General features: G+C 47.6%; 1 protein-coding gene across 1 annotated transcript; it reads left to right on the top strand.

Annotated features, from left to right (window-relative positions):
• Window positions 1-1,644: 1,644 nt before the first annotated feature.
• LOC307237169 (WAS/WASL-interacting protein family member 2-like) lies at window positions 1,645-9,915 on the top strand. The gene is made up of 8 exons (XM_080009829.1): window positions 1,645-1,797; window positions 2,463-2,584; window positions 2,835-3,096; window positions 5,821-5,940; window positions 6,671-7,324; window positions 7,689-7,898; window positions 8,074-8,175; window positions 8,276-9,915. The coding sequence occupies exons 2-8, from the start codon at window positions 2,525-2,527 to the stop codon at window positions 8,314-8,316; spliced, it is 1,449 nt and encodes a 482-aa protein (XP_079865955.1). The 5' UTR covers window positions 1,645-1,797; window positions 2,463-2,524; the 3' UTR covers window positions 8,317-9,915.
• The last annotated feature ends 4,190 nt before the right edge of the window (window positions 9,916-14,105 follow it).

Here is a 14,105-nt window from a genome sequence, read left to right as displayed (position 1 = left end):
GCGTGCGGCGTTTAAGTCCAGTGGGAATTCTGTGCCTCCGACTCGGGCAGAGCGTCCAGAACGCGCAGCAGCACGTAAACAGAAGAAAAAGAAACACGTTCAGTTCAGGGGGGAAAAGCAAAAGAGAGCAGCAAACAGCAACGATCAACATTTTCAATTTAAAACATTGAACATTTAAAGGGCTGGTTATGCGACAGCGGGTGCGGTTGGCTTGGTGAGGTAAAGTTGTAGAAATTGGACTACAGCACTCATCACGCCACTCACGCCACTTTAATGCACATATCTGTATAAACATAGGCATATTCCCTCTATCTATTCCATTTTATTTCTTTTTATTTTTATTGTATTTTATTCTATATATTTTTATTTTATTCCATAAGTATTCAACTTACTGTATTACGTTTTAGGAGTCAGTTAGTCGGCCTATAGAAAGAAATTTATTATTTTTATTTTTTCCTAGGACATATTGTGTGCTATCACCGGGGGCGTTGCATTACATTTCACTGCATATATGTATGAAAGTATGTATATGTATGAAAGTATGTATATGTATGAAAGTATGTATGAAAGTATGTATATGTATGAAAGTATGTATATGTATGAAAGTATGTATATGTATGTGACAAATAAAAATCTTGAATCAAAACCTCCATCTATCATTGAAATGGGATCAGAGTGACGACAAGGTCTTCTTCCCTGGTGGGAAGCTCAGCTGCCGCCTCTGCAGCAGGACACGCCTGGACCCTGGGGGACCCTGGGGGACGGAAGGGCCCCCATGCATGCAGCAAACACCTGGGGGGTCCACTGGGCAGACTGAGCTCTCCTGGGGGGCCACGTTGAACATCAAAGGAGGATATAAACTGTTCTGCGTGAATTGTCTTAGTGAACTGGCTGACAGGCAGACAGACAGACAGACAGATGATAGATAGATAGAGAGATAGACAGACATACAGACAGACAGTCAGATAGATAGATAGATAGACAGACAGACAGATAGACGGACAGACAGCCAGACAGATGATAGATAGATAGAGAGATAGACAGACAGACAGATAGATAGATAGACAGACAGACAGACAGACAGACAGACCGATCGATCGATAGAGAGATAGACAGACAGAATGATAGATTTAATTATTATTAACCATACACATTAAACCTCTGTATCAACAATTCACATTCTGACAAAAATAGTTAATAAGGGGAAATTATTATAATACGAATGATATGAAATAATGTACAAATAACAATAATAATAATAATTTCATGCAATAAAATAGTGGACGCGCAAGTCCTTAAAAAAAAAATCTAAATTGTATTTTATTCTGTTATAGATTCTTAAAACATTAAGTGAAGTTTTATGCTTTCATTAAAAATCGCACCGAATTGTGCGGCGGGCCCGGGCCTGTCGCCTGCGACCCCCGGCGTTAACCAGTACCGCCCAATGCGCTCAATTTAACTGAAAATTAAAATACACGTAACAAACATCGTCTAATTAAAATAAATAGTTAGAATTGTTTTTGATATTAATAATGACATATCGCACAAGCTCCGTTGAGGGGGGGGAGATGTGGATTGCGCATGCGCAGACGTGGCGGCGCACTCCAGTTGGCGTCCGAGGCTGAAGCCGGATGATCCCGGAGGGGAGAGGCCGAGGGAGAGCGAGACCCGCTGGGTGGCCGCAGCATGCACCTGAGTACCCCGCGGTGTGGATGAAGACGCCGCCGAGGAGGCACGACGACGACGACGACGACGACGAGAGTCCAATGCGCGACGATGCGCCTCTGACATGAAGAGGTACGGCGATACGGCGATACCGCGCAGGTCCGTTTCGATGACGCTCGCTAAGGCTAACGAGTAGCCTGCTGCCGCTAACCGGGAGCTAACGTTCCACCACTGGGGGTCCACACAGCCCAACACCTTCTATTTGCATCGCGTCTTACACCCGAATGGTTAGGAGGAAATTCAATATTTGTTGAGTATTTCCAAAGTATGAGATGTACGCGAATAGAGGGAGCGAAGCTAGCCAGCTACAGCCGCAGGAAACCGGGCCAATATTAATGGGATGGGATGTGATGCTAACTTGACTAGCATCTCGGAACAGGCTGCCGTTGCGCTATATGGCGAGCATTACCAACGACCCTCATCCTCGATCTACGTCCCAGGTTTGGGTTACTATGATTTTTGGGAGAAATGTTATTGCATAAACCTGTTCGCCATTAGTGCCACGGCTAGCTGGATTGGATGATTGTCCAATGTGTCACTGTGAAATAACATTTAGTCAGTGAATACTAGTGTGTATCAGTTATTAATCACAGTGAGGAACATGGTTTTATTGGTTTTCTTTGAGAAACAAATATGGATTTGGGTTGTTGATGGCTGTACTGTTACTGAAGGCATGACGTGCACATTGAAGCTCTGTTCTCTACAGTAGTGTGTGTGTGTGTGTGTGTTAATTACAGGGTGGCCCAGGTGTGTGTACTGTAACCAGCAGTCTGTCGGTGGCTGTCAGTAAAACATCAGGATGCCCATTCCTCCTCCTCCGCCGCCCGGGGGTCCTCCACCTCCGCCCACCTTCAGCCAGGTCAGAAAAAAAAAACATACACTAAAAATAAACAAATGACATATAATCTATACAGAATATACAAAGTGTGATCCATGCATCAGATAGAGATAAATTACAAAAATGGCAAGGGCAGGGGAGACATGGCAATAAGGATGCAAGGGCATATACAGAAGAAATATAGATATAGTATACAGTGTATATAGTGTACCCTGTACCGTTGCATCCCTAATTCGAGCTGTCACATAATGAACCCCGACCTCGCCCCCAGGCCAACACGACCCCTCCCAAGCTGAACTGTGAGGAGACCAAAGATCGTAGCGTTCTGCTGTCAGACATCTGCCGAGGCACCAGGCTGCGGAAGGTGGCGGCGGTGAGCGACCGCAGTGCGCCGCTGCTCGAGAGTAAGAGCCCGACGCCGGCACCGTCAGAGCACCCGTACATTCGCTTATACCAATACTTAAGCCAGCAGCAGCAGCAGCCGTCCACCCGAGAGGAGCAGAGGAAGGCGGGCGCCCCGCTGTCGCTCGACAGTAAGAACACGATGCTTCCGCCGGCGACGGCTGTGTGCACGATGTCAGGCTTCCTTAGCCAGCTCTTCAGACACTTCCCGTCCAAAATCTAGGTTTTCTTTAGTGTGATATGGGCTGCACGATATCGAATGGCACCTTGGGAATTAAGCCTTTTTATCTTTTTAAAATGTATTTTGGCCAGATTGAAAGAGCATCATGGGAAAGGATTCACATTCTGCGCTCATGAAAATGCTCCTTTGCTTAAACCTGAAATAACGAAACCCAATGTGCTTTCATTGAGTTTCGGTTTCCTGTTTTAAGTTGGGAATTCAGTGATGGTGTCAGCTTTAGTCTGATTTTGATTTCGTAACTGAATAAATTGGTTGAAAATAATAACATTCAGGACCTTCAGAGCCACTGATCTCAATATTTTTTTTGTAGTGGTATTGGCTAGACTGCGTACAGTTCTCATACAGTATTGATGCAGAACTAATTATGGAAGACATAATATTCATAGAAATAGTAGTTTGTCAGTTATGAGGATGCCGCGGAAATGAGGGAATTTTACTTTGAGTCTTCGAGTTCTTACAGCTCGTGTATTGAAAGATTTCTCTCTCACGCGTCGCAGTGCTGCTGTTGTTGTATTATATAATTTCCCAATTATATGTATCATATTTATTTTGGGTTTTGTGATAAATTATGTCGTCTGCAAACTGGCTAAAAGCAAGAAAAGAAAAATCAGGATTAATCATCCAGGACAGAACCCGACAACGCTGTGTCCGAATTGAACTCCTTCAACCTCCAGAACCTCATCTGGTGCTGGGGCTTGAAACTTCCGCTCGGGGCTCGACCGCCGAGCGCCCGCGACCCGAACAGCAACCGACACGTCTCCACGCTTCTGACCTTAATACCGATACCGCCTCTTTTTCTGATGCGATAGTGAGCGACCTCGTTAGATTCCAGTCAACGAGTGGTCAATATGACTCATCAATATCCTGTTGGAGGAGCGGGCAATATCAAGCCATGTAGACACGTAAAAACATAGAGAACGCTGGAAGAGTATTATAATTTGTCCTCAGAGGGATCATTTAGTCTCTGGGTTTACAATCAAACCATCACTGCGTGTCCAGACCCACGAGGGTCGCCGCAATGACGACTGTAAAGGCGGAGCAGCTCTACGAATGCGTGTCCGCACTGCTCCCAAACCCTCCCGCTCTGGATGTGGAACAAATCCACGCACAATGTGTTTGTCCGTTTTAAGTACAGTGTTAATTTTGACCCATCCGCCCATCAGTCAGGTGACACTTTGTCTTCATTTACCTTCTCTTTGTCTTCCCTTTTATACGGCGCACATTGTGTCTTCTGTACGTCTCACCGCCCTTTCTCATCTTATTCCCATTCTTCTTATCGTTCTTGATCCGATTTGATAACATTAGGAAAATACACGAGTTTCTGATTCATCTTTTTGTCGTCCCTTGCTTGTGTTCGTGGCTTGTTAACAAGGCGGCTATCACTGAATTAGAGCTTGCTCGCTAAATAGGCTACTTGGGACTACGACCGGGTGTGTGTGTCTTCTAAAGATGTCTAGTCTCTTAATCTGTTGGTTTCTTCTTCTTACTAGTGCGGCAGCTGGCTAACACGGAGCTGTAGCATCCTGCATAGAGGCCGTGGCTGTTTACTCTAACATGCTTGCTGCTGTGATGAGCTCGGGGGGGGGGGGTGTGTAACAGGAGATTCAAAATGTCTGCTTCCTGGTTTGATTCCGTTAAGTTTTATTCCAAAATCGTCATCTGCATTAAATTAAATCTGGTGAAAGAGGAGAGACAGAGAGGGGCGGTGGGGGCAGGGAGACATTTTTGAAAGGTCCCGTCGACTCCAGATAAGATTTCAAATTTTCAGAGATGGTATTTTGGAATAAAACTCTCCAACGTCGTCCACGCTCGCCCCACAGCGAAACGCACTTTGTACAAATGCACATCTCTGCTGCCTCGTTGCGTTTCAGCCGAGCAGCGATCAGCAAAACAAACCGTCCCCACCGAGCAGACCGTAGGAGACGAATTCGGCCCCAACACAACGTCAAAATCATAGAAATCTCAAACTTCCCCACCCGGTCGTCTCCGGGTTGAATGGCAACTGACTTTGTTCGTTCATCGCTGCTTCCGGTTTCCCTGTGGGGTCAGAGCAGAGGAACGGCATCGAATGGCATCGCAGAGCACCTGGACCCTTTCCAAAGGGTGTTTCTTTTAGGGCTGCACAGTTCTGCTGAGGCAAAAACTTCCTGATTTGGTCCCATACATTCCTGCTTGATTGCACAATTATATTTCTCTTGCATCTTTGACCAATCAGTTTTTTATTTCTTTATCTACCTTAAAAGGTCTTCCCAACGATTGTGCAGCCCTAAAACCCTGTACTCTAAATCTGTAACTTATTGCCAACTGATGTTTTACAACTGTTTCTGTCACACACGTCGTGCTCTCCTTACGATGTCCGACGGAGCAGCGTGGGACCGTAAAAACAACTAATTAAATTTTGCCATCTCATCTCATTCCGTCTTGTTGCATTTCGTCCCATCTCACCGTAGCCGAGTGTCTTAACATAGAAACTAACTCTGCCGCCATTTCACCAGCCCATCCAGAGAACATTAACCCAGTACCTAGTGCTGTGCTGCTAACTGTAGTTATACTCTTGTTTGACTGCTGCGGGATCCGCGTCGCCTCTGAACCGTGGATGTTCTGTGGTTCCTAGAGCCCAGAGGAGGTGGTTCTGGCTCAGGGGGAGCCAGTGCGGCCGGAAGCCCCTCGGGCTCCGTCCCCCCCATCGGAGGCCTGTTTCAGGGGGGCGTTCCCAAGCTGCGGCCGGTCGGAGGTGAGTGGCTTGTTACATTACATTTACATTTAGTCATTTAGCAGACGCTTTTATCCAAAGCGACTTACAATTGTTCAAACAGCGACGGACGCAGCCATCAGGAGCAATTAGGGGTTAAGTGTCTTGCTCAAGGACACTACAGCATGCTAGCAGGAGGAGCCTGGGATCGAACCAGCAACCTTTAGATTACTAGACCACCAGCCCTACCGCCTGAGCTACCATCCCCGGTGTTAATGTAGCTTGTGGTGTCTGTCGTGGTGTACGGTCCCAGTTCAAAGTTTGGACACACCTACTCATTCTACTCTTGATTTGTACTAGTTTCTATGTTGCAGAATAAAAGTGACGACATCATGACTATGAAATAGCACATATGAAAGGATGTAGTAGCCAAATAAGTGTCATCAAAATATTTGACATGATAGATTCCTCCAACCTTTGCCTTGATGACAGCTTTGCACAGTCTTCACTCTCTCAACCAGCTTCATGAAGCGGTCGCCTGGAATGCTTTTCAATTCACACAGACGTGCCTCCTTAAAAGCTAATTTGTGCGATTTCTTTCCTTGATCCCTTTGAGGCAGTCAGTTGGTTTGGTATACAATAAATAGCCCTATTTGATAGAAGACCATTATTTTGTCCGTGCTGTGGTACAGCTGAGCTAAGCAAAGAGATGAATCCAGATCAATCCATTGAAGTGGTCCGAGCTCCTCACTGAGGTCGGTCTTCCTTCCAGATGGTTCTTCCAGCCGCTCTCCCACCACTCGTGGCGCCGCGCCCCGCCCGCCCAGCCATCGCCACGATGACGCCGAGACCCCGTCCCCGCAGGCCTCGTCGCCCACGGAGACGGCTCGCGCCCAGCGCCCGTCGCTGCCCAACCTGCCCTCCCCCTCTGGCTCCTCCCACTCGTCTGCGGCCTCCTCCCCCTCTGCCGGCATGAAGCACTCCTCCTCCGCTCCTCCCCCGCCTCCCCCCCTCGGTCGGCGTAGCAACGCCCCCTCCCCTCCCTCCTCCTCCTACAACAGAGAGAAGCCACTCCCCCCGACGCCAAACAACACCCCTCCCCTCCCCGCCAAGCCTCCGCCGTCGCCCGGCAACAGCAGGCGGCCTCCCACGTCGGGGGGAAACCCCGCCTCCTCCTCGTCCTCCTCTTTGGCCCCTCCCCCTCCGCCCTACCGCATCTCCAACGACGGTGAGCCGGCGCCCGAGTTGCCGCAGCGGAACAACTCCCTCGGCAACAAGAGACCCGCCCCCTCGCCCGGAGGCCACACCCCCACCAGAGGCCCCGCCCCTCTTCCCCCATCTTCCCCTTCTCCCTCTCCCACCCCCTCCCAGCAGGGCGTCAGCAGGCCGCCTCCCCCCGTCAGGGAGCCGCCAGGACGGGCCGCAGGTAGACGCACACACCGAGATTAGAAATTGACATTTCATTAGTTTGACTTTGTTTAGCCCAGCTAGCTAAATGCCTTGACAACCAACACAAAAACACCTAAAACATATAGAGGAGGAGAATATGTAAGTGGAGGTTTTCTTCGGTGGTCCACTCGAAATGGACCTGCAAACCTGTTTTGCGTCGGGAATTGCTCAGCAGTAGCTGTACTTAGTTAAAGAATTTTATTCATTTGTGTTTGACACAAGTGAAAAAAATTGGACACAGCACAGAGCTCACCCTGCAGGTATTATTGTCTGTTATGAACTCTCCTCCCTCATCTCTCTCCATCGTCCTCTCTCTCTCCCCCCTCTCTCAGCGCCCCCAGTTCCCAGCAGCCAGGCGTCACTGAGGGCCGGGGGCAGAGACGCGCCCCCCCCTCCGCCCTACAGGACACACGGTAGCCCCTCCATGACCTCTGACCCCCCCACCAGGGGAAAACCCCCTCCTCCCCCCTCCCGCACTCCCGCCGGACCTCCCCCGCCTCCCCCTCCTCTCCGCAACGGACATTCCTCCTCCGTCCCTCGCTCCTTTGTCGGTGAGTCTGGTCTGTCTGTAAATCCATCGTGGCGCCCCCTCCCTTAGTGGTCAGTGAGGGTACTGCAACCGGGCCGCAAAATCATCTGCAAAACATAACGATTTCAATAAGTGGAACAGCAAGATTTTTGGTTATGGTGATGTTTTGGTAACTCTTCGCCGCCCTCCTCTAACAGATGACTTTGAGTCCAAGTATTCTTTCCATTCCCACGACGACTTCCCTCCACCCGAGGAGTACCGGCACTTCACCAAGATCTACCCCAGCAAAGTCAACAGAGGTACACGCACACGCACACACACATCGTTATCTGCAGCGTGTTAAACCATGCAAGTTCTTTTATGAGAACTTTAATGGTGTCTGTTTGTTTTTTCCTCCAGTGATGAGAGGAGCCCCCCCACTGCCCCCAGTGGGAAGGTGAACCCAGAAGAACACACACACACACACACACACACACACACACACACACACACACACAGGAAGCACTTGTACACACGCATATCACACATTCATCAACACTAACACAAATCCAAGCCCTTACACACACACACACACACACCGAAACACAAACCAGCTCATTCACACCAACAGAAACACACACAGGTACACACACTGAATCGTACACCATGAGAACCATAGTGCACATGGATAATTTCATAGGACGACACCACCCCGCCTCAGGCTGCTTTCACGTCCTGCTCGGTAGAGGCTCAACAACAAGGCGGGCATCCTGCCGTGACTCCGCCCGACAAAGGCAACACGTTCGAGGAAGGAAACGGCCGGAAAGGAAAATGGCGGTTGTAAATCTCAACCACATGGCCTCCCGCCACAGACAAGCTAACTCAGAAACAGTTTCCTGCTCTGGCGAGCTGGGCCGTCTTGATTTGTGCGCCTGTCGCCATGGAGACGGACAAACGGTTCCTCGTGCAGGGGTGCCGTCGCTACTCTCTTTACGATGGGGAGAGGTGGAAGGCCTGACGGATCCAGAGGAGCGTTGGAGAAAAACGAGAGAAACTCAGCTTTCCTTTTAGAGTTTAATGGCGTTGGTAGGGTGACCTGGTGAACGAGTCAAACAGGAAGTCACGTGGGTCGGCCCCGTCAGAGCACCTTCCTGCCTCCTCGATTGGGCTCGTCTACACTACTGGAAAAAAAAATATATATATATTCTGGCGTTGATAAAAGCTAAATACTTTATGGTTTTAGCTCTTAAATATCTTTTTGTTTGTCCGACTGTGACACTCCCTGTACTGTCCAGTACGGAAAGAACCATGAAAAGTAATTGAGCTGCAAGAATCACCTATTTCCTCGTAAAAAAAAATGTTTTAACACGTTTCTTCTTTTCAATTTATTTTTTATTTTTTATTTTACATTGTGAAGGAACCACATTACTGCACAGTGGCAGCTTTTGCAAATTGATATGAAAAGAGACTGAAGTAACTCATAGCAAACGTATACTTATGCACTGGTGGGCCGGGCTGATTTTGGCCAGATGAGTTGGACCCGAGGTGACGGAGTCAGTGCCCTCCGGAGGAAAACAAATTATATTTTTGCAGGTAGAGTGGGGAAGCGTGACGAAGCTTTTTAGTCGGGTCCGAATTCCCGTGGCTACCGTGTTAACTTGCGTGGAACGAGACGTCGAGGCTGCGGCTTTGCCTATGCAATCTCCCAGAGTTGGCGACGGGAGAGTGAAGCACCTTTTTTTTGGGGAGTGGAAAACGGTCACATCTTCAGACACGAAGACGAGACGATGTGTGGGATTATACCGTCCCGGGCCCGGATCCACCGGAGGGGATGTTTACTGCAGGTGAACAGTCCGCCCCCCCCCCCCCCCCCCCCCCCCGGTACTAACGATACGCTAATCTGTTTGTCTTGAACCCAACGTCGGGATCAGTTCTTCAGCCGGTGTCGTGACGTTCGCAGAAACGCCGACATCAGTGACGTCCGGCACCGTCAGGTTTGTCACCGAACGTCCGCGCGGAGCCGTGGAATTCAGAGATTCGTTTCCCTGTCGTCACCACGGCGACGGACGGACACCCTGGCCTGGCGGTGAACTTGGAACCGATGGGGTTTCAAGGTCCCGCGCCGAGCCGGCAACTGGATACGTTATTTTATCTTTTGGATACGATAAAAATGGGAAGAAAAACACTATTCGAGAGGATGAATTATCTGACTTTTGGAAGGAAAAAAAAAAAAAATCGTGACTTTCCGTGAACGAATCTTCCCAAATTCAGATGGGAGATTTTCATTTTTTTTTATTGTTTTTTTTTGTCTGTAGAGGAGAATAACTCCATAAGTGCCAAGAGAGGCAGAAATGAACTGGGAAACTCACCTTTACTGACCTCACCCAAACCCCACCCTTCCATCCACAGTGGGACTGGAGTCAGATGGGATAAGGCGTAGGGATAATGAAGGGGCAGTTTGGGTGGAGGCATTCTGCCTTCCTTCTGTCAGGTGATGTTCGTGTTAGAATCTTGCGCTGAAGGAAACCCCCCCCCCCCTTCATCCCCACTAACCAACCCCCGCCCCCCCCACACCCATTTCCTAGACATAAAGACTCAATGGATGCATGCCGCTTCTTTCGTCGCTCAGTCGATCTGGGTTGGAACCACATGACGGCACAGCCTACTGTTTTTATTTACGTGCAGTGTCAGCTTGCTGTTTTTCAACCCAGACCTCGTTAAAATGTCGTTTCCGGTCATTTGTAATCTATTGGGAAACGTGCCGCTCTGCTGCGTTGCGTTCCGATGGGGCAAATGTTTGAGCCAGAAAAAAAACAAAAACGAAAATCGGAAACTCGTATTACAGTGACAGCTGTCTGGCGTGTATTTATTTATTATTTTTTAACATGTTTTGAGTGTCAGTGATTTCAAATTTTATTGAGAACTACTGTTTGCAATTCATCCAGTACCACCGGAGCGTAACGTTGGCCACAGCGGACTGGCGGTAGTCTCTTACCTTAGCACAATAGTGCAAAAGTGGGAAAACTCGATAAGGTGCAACATTGCTGGTGTTTATCCCTAAAGACTGTCTGGCAATATTGTGAGTTTCACTTTTCGGAAATATAGATTCGACATCCATTTTTTGTTTAAAAAGTTTGCCCCGTTGAGCTGCATTTAAAGGGCGTTACGTTCCTCAACCGTGAAGCGTTCAGCAGGTTGTCGGCATGAACAGCTGCAAACGATGGAAGCCAACATTTTAGAAAGGCCCTGGGAGGAAACACAAAGCACCTGGAACCTTCCACGCCACCCATTCCGTGTTCATGAGTTCTCACTGCCGCTGCATCTTTTGGCCGCGGTGAGCTCCGTGATCCCCGACCACAGCTTTGCACTTTTAACACTTAGCCGCGACTTCATCTGACGCCGCCGGAATCTGGTAAACCTTGTTCGCTTCCACGCGTGACGCGGGGGGAGCTTCTAAAGAGGGCGCTGCCTGCTCCGACGACTGATGTTTAACCCCGGCCTCCTTCACACCAAGAAGGAAGCCAAGATTAAAACACAAAAAAAAAAAAAGCTTTTAAATCTGAGAGCTGGCTTCTCTTCTCTGTTTTTAATTTTTTTTATTTTATTTTTTTTGGATAATTCCTTTTGATTCCCAATGATGTCAGTGTTCGGTAGTTTTAGGGCCAAACTCTAGCGTGGGTCATGGGTAACCACGGTAACCGCTTGACATTCGATGAGCATGTTTTTATGTGAATGGATTCTTTGCAGTTCCTTGTAGCCTTGGTTCTCGTGTGGGCGGAAAAAAGGGTAAAATATTTCATCCTGGCTGGTTCAAGTCGTGGACTAAAGCCTGCAGTTTTGGGATAACAACGTTCTGATGATGGGGATGGTTACGTGCACAATAATTGTTTAAAAACTAAGATGTTTTCATATAGATTTAAAGGAGCTTGGGTCAAGGGTGTGGGGTATTTCCCCTCGTCGAAAAATGTCAGAGTGCTGGTTAACGTTCTGTAATACTGAAATATATAGGTTTTATTTTGCTCCCTTCTCGGCTGGTCCCTGAAGACTCAAGCGCAAGGTTATGTTTTTGGTTTCCCCCCCGTGTCTGTTTTAACAAAATTAAACTTGGTTATTTAGAAAATGTTGACTACATCAGAATAAGGCCAATTCATTGTGCATTGTTTTCTAAGAATGGGATGTTTTAAAGGGCACCTCGTGCACATGCGCTTTGGGTCTCTGATGGGCCTACAGTACTAACACACACTCTGTGAAATTAGACGACCCGGTCCGATTTTTTTTTTGTGAGCCTTTAGAAAAACGCGGTGAAATACGCCGTTCAGATTTTGAGCCGCTTCCCACGTCGGGTGGGGCTTCGGTAGAATTCGAACCCCCCTCCGTCCGAGGTGCTCTGAACACAATGGATTTAGAGGCATGTTGCAATGGCTCGAATGCATAATCTGAATGGTATTTTCAACAAAAAGCTTCAAAAACATGTTTTGGGAACCTCAGAGACCTATATTAACTTGTTGAAAAGGAGCTTTATAGGTCCCTTTTAAATGTGTATGGAACCGCTGTTGGGAGCTATCATTGATGTGGTTTTTTTTGTTCGTTTTGGGACCCAGTCTGGAGGTTCTGAGTTACCTCTGACACCAGTTAAAACTCCAACTGCAAATTTAAGGTTCTATACATTTTTTCTCATTTGTGTAAATTCTTTAAGGAAAGAGACATTTGAAATGTTGTGGGTACCAAAAAAGGCAAGAAATAAGTAATTCAGCTCTGCTTAATATAGTTTGTTCAACTGATAGAGGATTCTTGTTTATTTTTCCAATGGGAAATTGCTCCGAAACAATAGAATTAATAAGTCATAACATTTCTTTTTTTCGTTAAAACCTGTTAAAAATTCCCCGATTTGCTCAAATCTGCAAGACGGCGAAAAAAGTAAGGCACAAAGTAAAACACTGTTTTTTTATCAGCCTGTTGATAAAGAAAACATTCAAAATGTCAAATTCACACCCCGTAAGTGGCCCAATGCCTCCCACGTCCTAAAGGACACGTTCTCTCTGCGTACGTGCAGTTTCAAAAAGCACTGAACGCTTGCCCCCTTGGGCTGCGTGGAAGCCCAGTGAGAAGCTGCAGCACAGTGGGTTGAAAAATCGTGAACCCGCCCTTCAAGTTATTGATGGACCTTGACCTGTGTACGATTGGAAATTGAAGTGTAATCGTAATCTTTTTTTTATTATTATTTATTTATTTTGGTACAAATTTCTCCACAGTAGAAAACACCTCAGAATCTTCCCGCATCCATAGACTGGCTCACTGCAGGTGAACAGCGGCACTTTGTTCTTCATTTTGTGAGTTTATGTTCCAAATGGACATGGTCGTGGCGGCAAAGCTCTTGTTTAATTCGCCCCCCCCCCCCCCCCCCCGTCGCTTGTCTTCTGCCTTATGAAATGTTTGCTGTGAAACTTGTCAATTCAGGATTTGAACAGAGCTCTGGTATTAAAAACAAAACAACTGGGGGCGGGGGGGGAAAGATGTCAATTTGTTGAAGAAGTGACTGAACGCCTCACAGATATAGACAACCCTGCGCGAGTGTTGCTTCCTGTTAGTATTAAGCTTTATGTCTTAGGATCATAGATAAGAGATAAAGAACATGAACGGGGGGAGTCGCTCAAAGCATCGACGAGACCCGCATCCGCCCCCTCGCGTTCCTCCCCCCCGAGCTCCCATTTATTTTGTCCCACTGCATGTCGCTGAACGGAGGGGTGCAGGAGCGTGGTATGCGCTGGACTAGACACTCCCTTGCTCTCCTCCCCCGTCGCTCCGTCGTATCTCGTCGCCGGGGTGTTTGACCCGGCGGGCCGGCGCCCCGGCCAGGCGATTGGCCGAGTCCAGTGGCGTTTGGGAGATTAAAGGGTCAATGAACAAAGAGCTTGTGTGTCCTGCGTGTCATTGGATATTTGTCCAGGTGTTACAGAGCCGTCCTGTCAGTGTTCAGGCTTTTTGTTCGTGGAATTCAGAGTAGTTTGTATAAAGGCGGTAATATCTACTTTACGACAACAAAATTAAGAGTTCTTATTTTTTATATATTAACTTTTACTTTTTTTTCCTATAAATAATATATTATATAATCCATTAAATATATAGATTGGGCATCGGTTACAACAAAAAAAAATGCTAAAATCAGCAACATTAACACAAAACGACACCCCACGGAGCAGCGCCGCACTGCCCACATTCTACCTCTAGGTGGAGCGCTAACTTTTTTGGC

Source organism: Zeus faber, assembly GCF_960531495.2.
Source record: "Zeus faber genome assembly, chromosome: 11".
Lineage (NCBI taxonomy): Eukaryota > Metazoa > Chordata > Actinopteri > Zeiformes > Zeidae > Zeus > Zeus faber.
Note: the sequence above shows the minus strand (reverse complement) of the source record. Positions and strands in the feature narration are given on the sequence as shown.

Coding starts and splice junctions, on each gene's coding strand:
- LOC307237169 (XM_080009829.1), top strand. CDS start 2,525: ATGCCCATTCCTCCTCCTCCGCCGCCCGGGGGTCCTCCACCTCCGCCC. Junction 3,097..5,820: donor CGCCCCGCTGTCGCTCGACA/GTAAGAACACGA, acceptor TGTGGTTCCTAG/AGCCCAGAGGAGGTGGTTCT. Junction 5,941..6,670: donor CAAGCTGCGGCCGGTCGGAG/GTGAGTGGCTTG, acceptor TCTTCCTTCCAG/ATGGTTCTTCCAGCCGCTCT.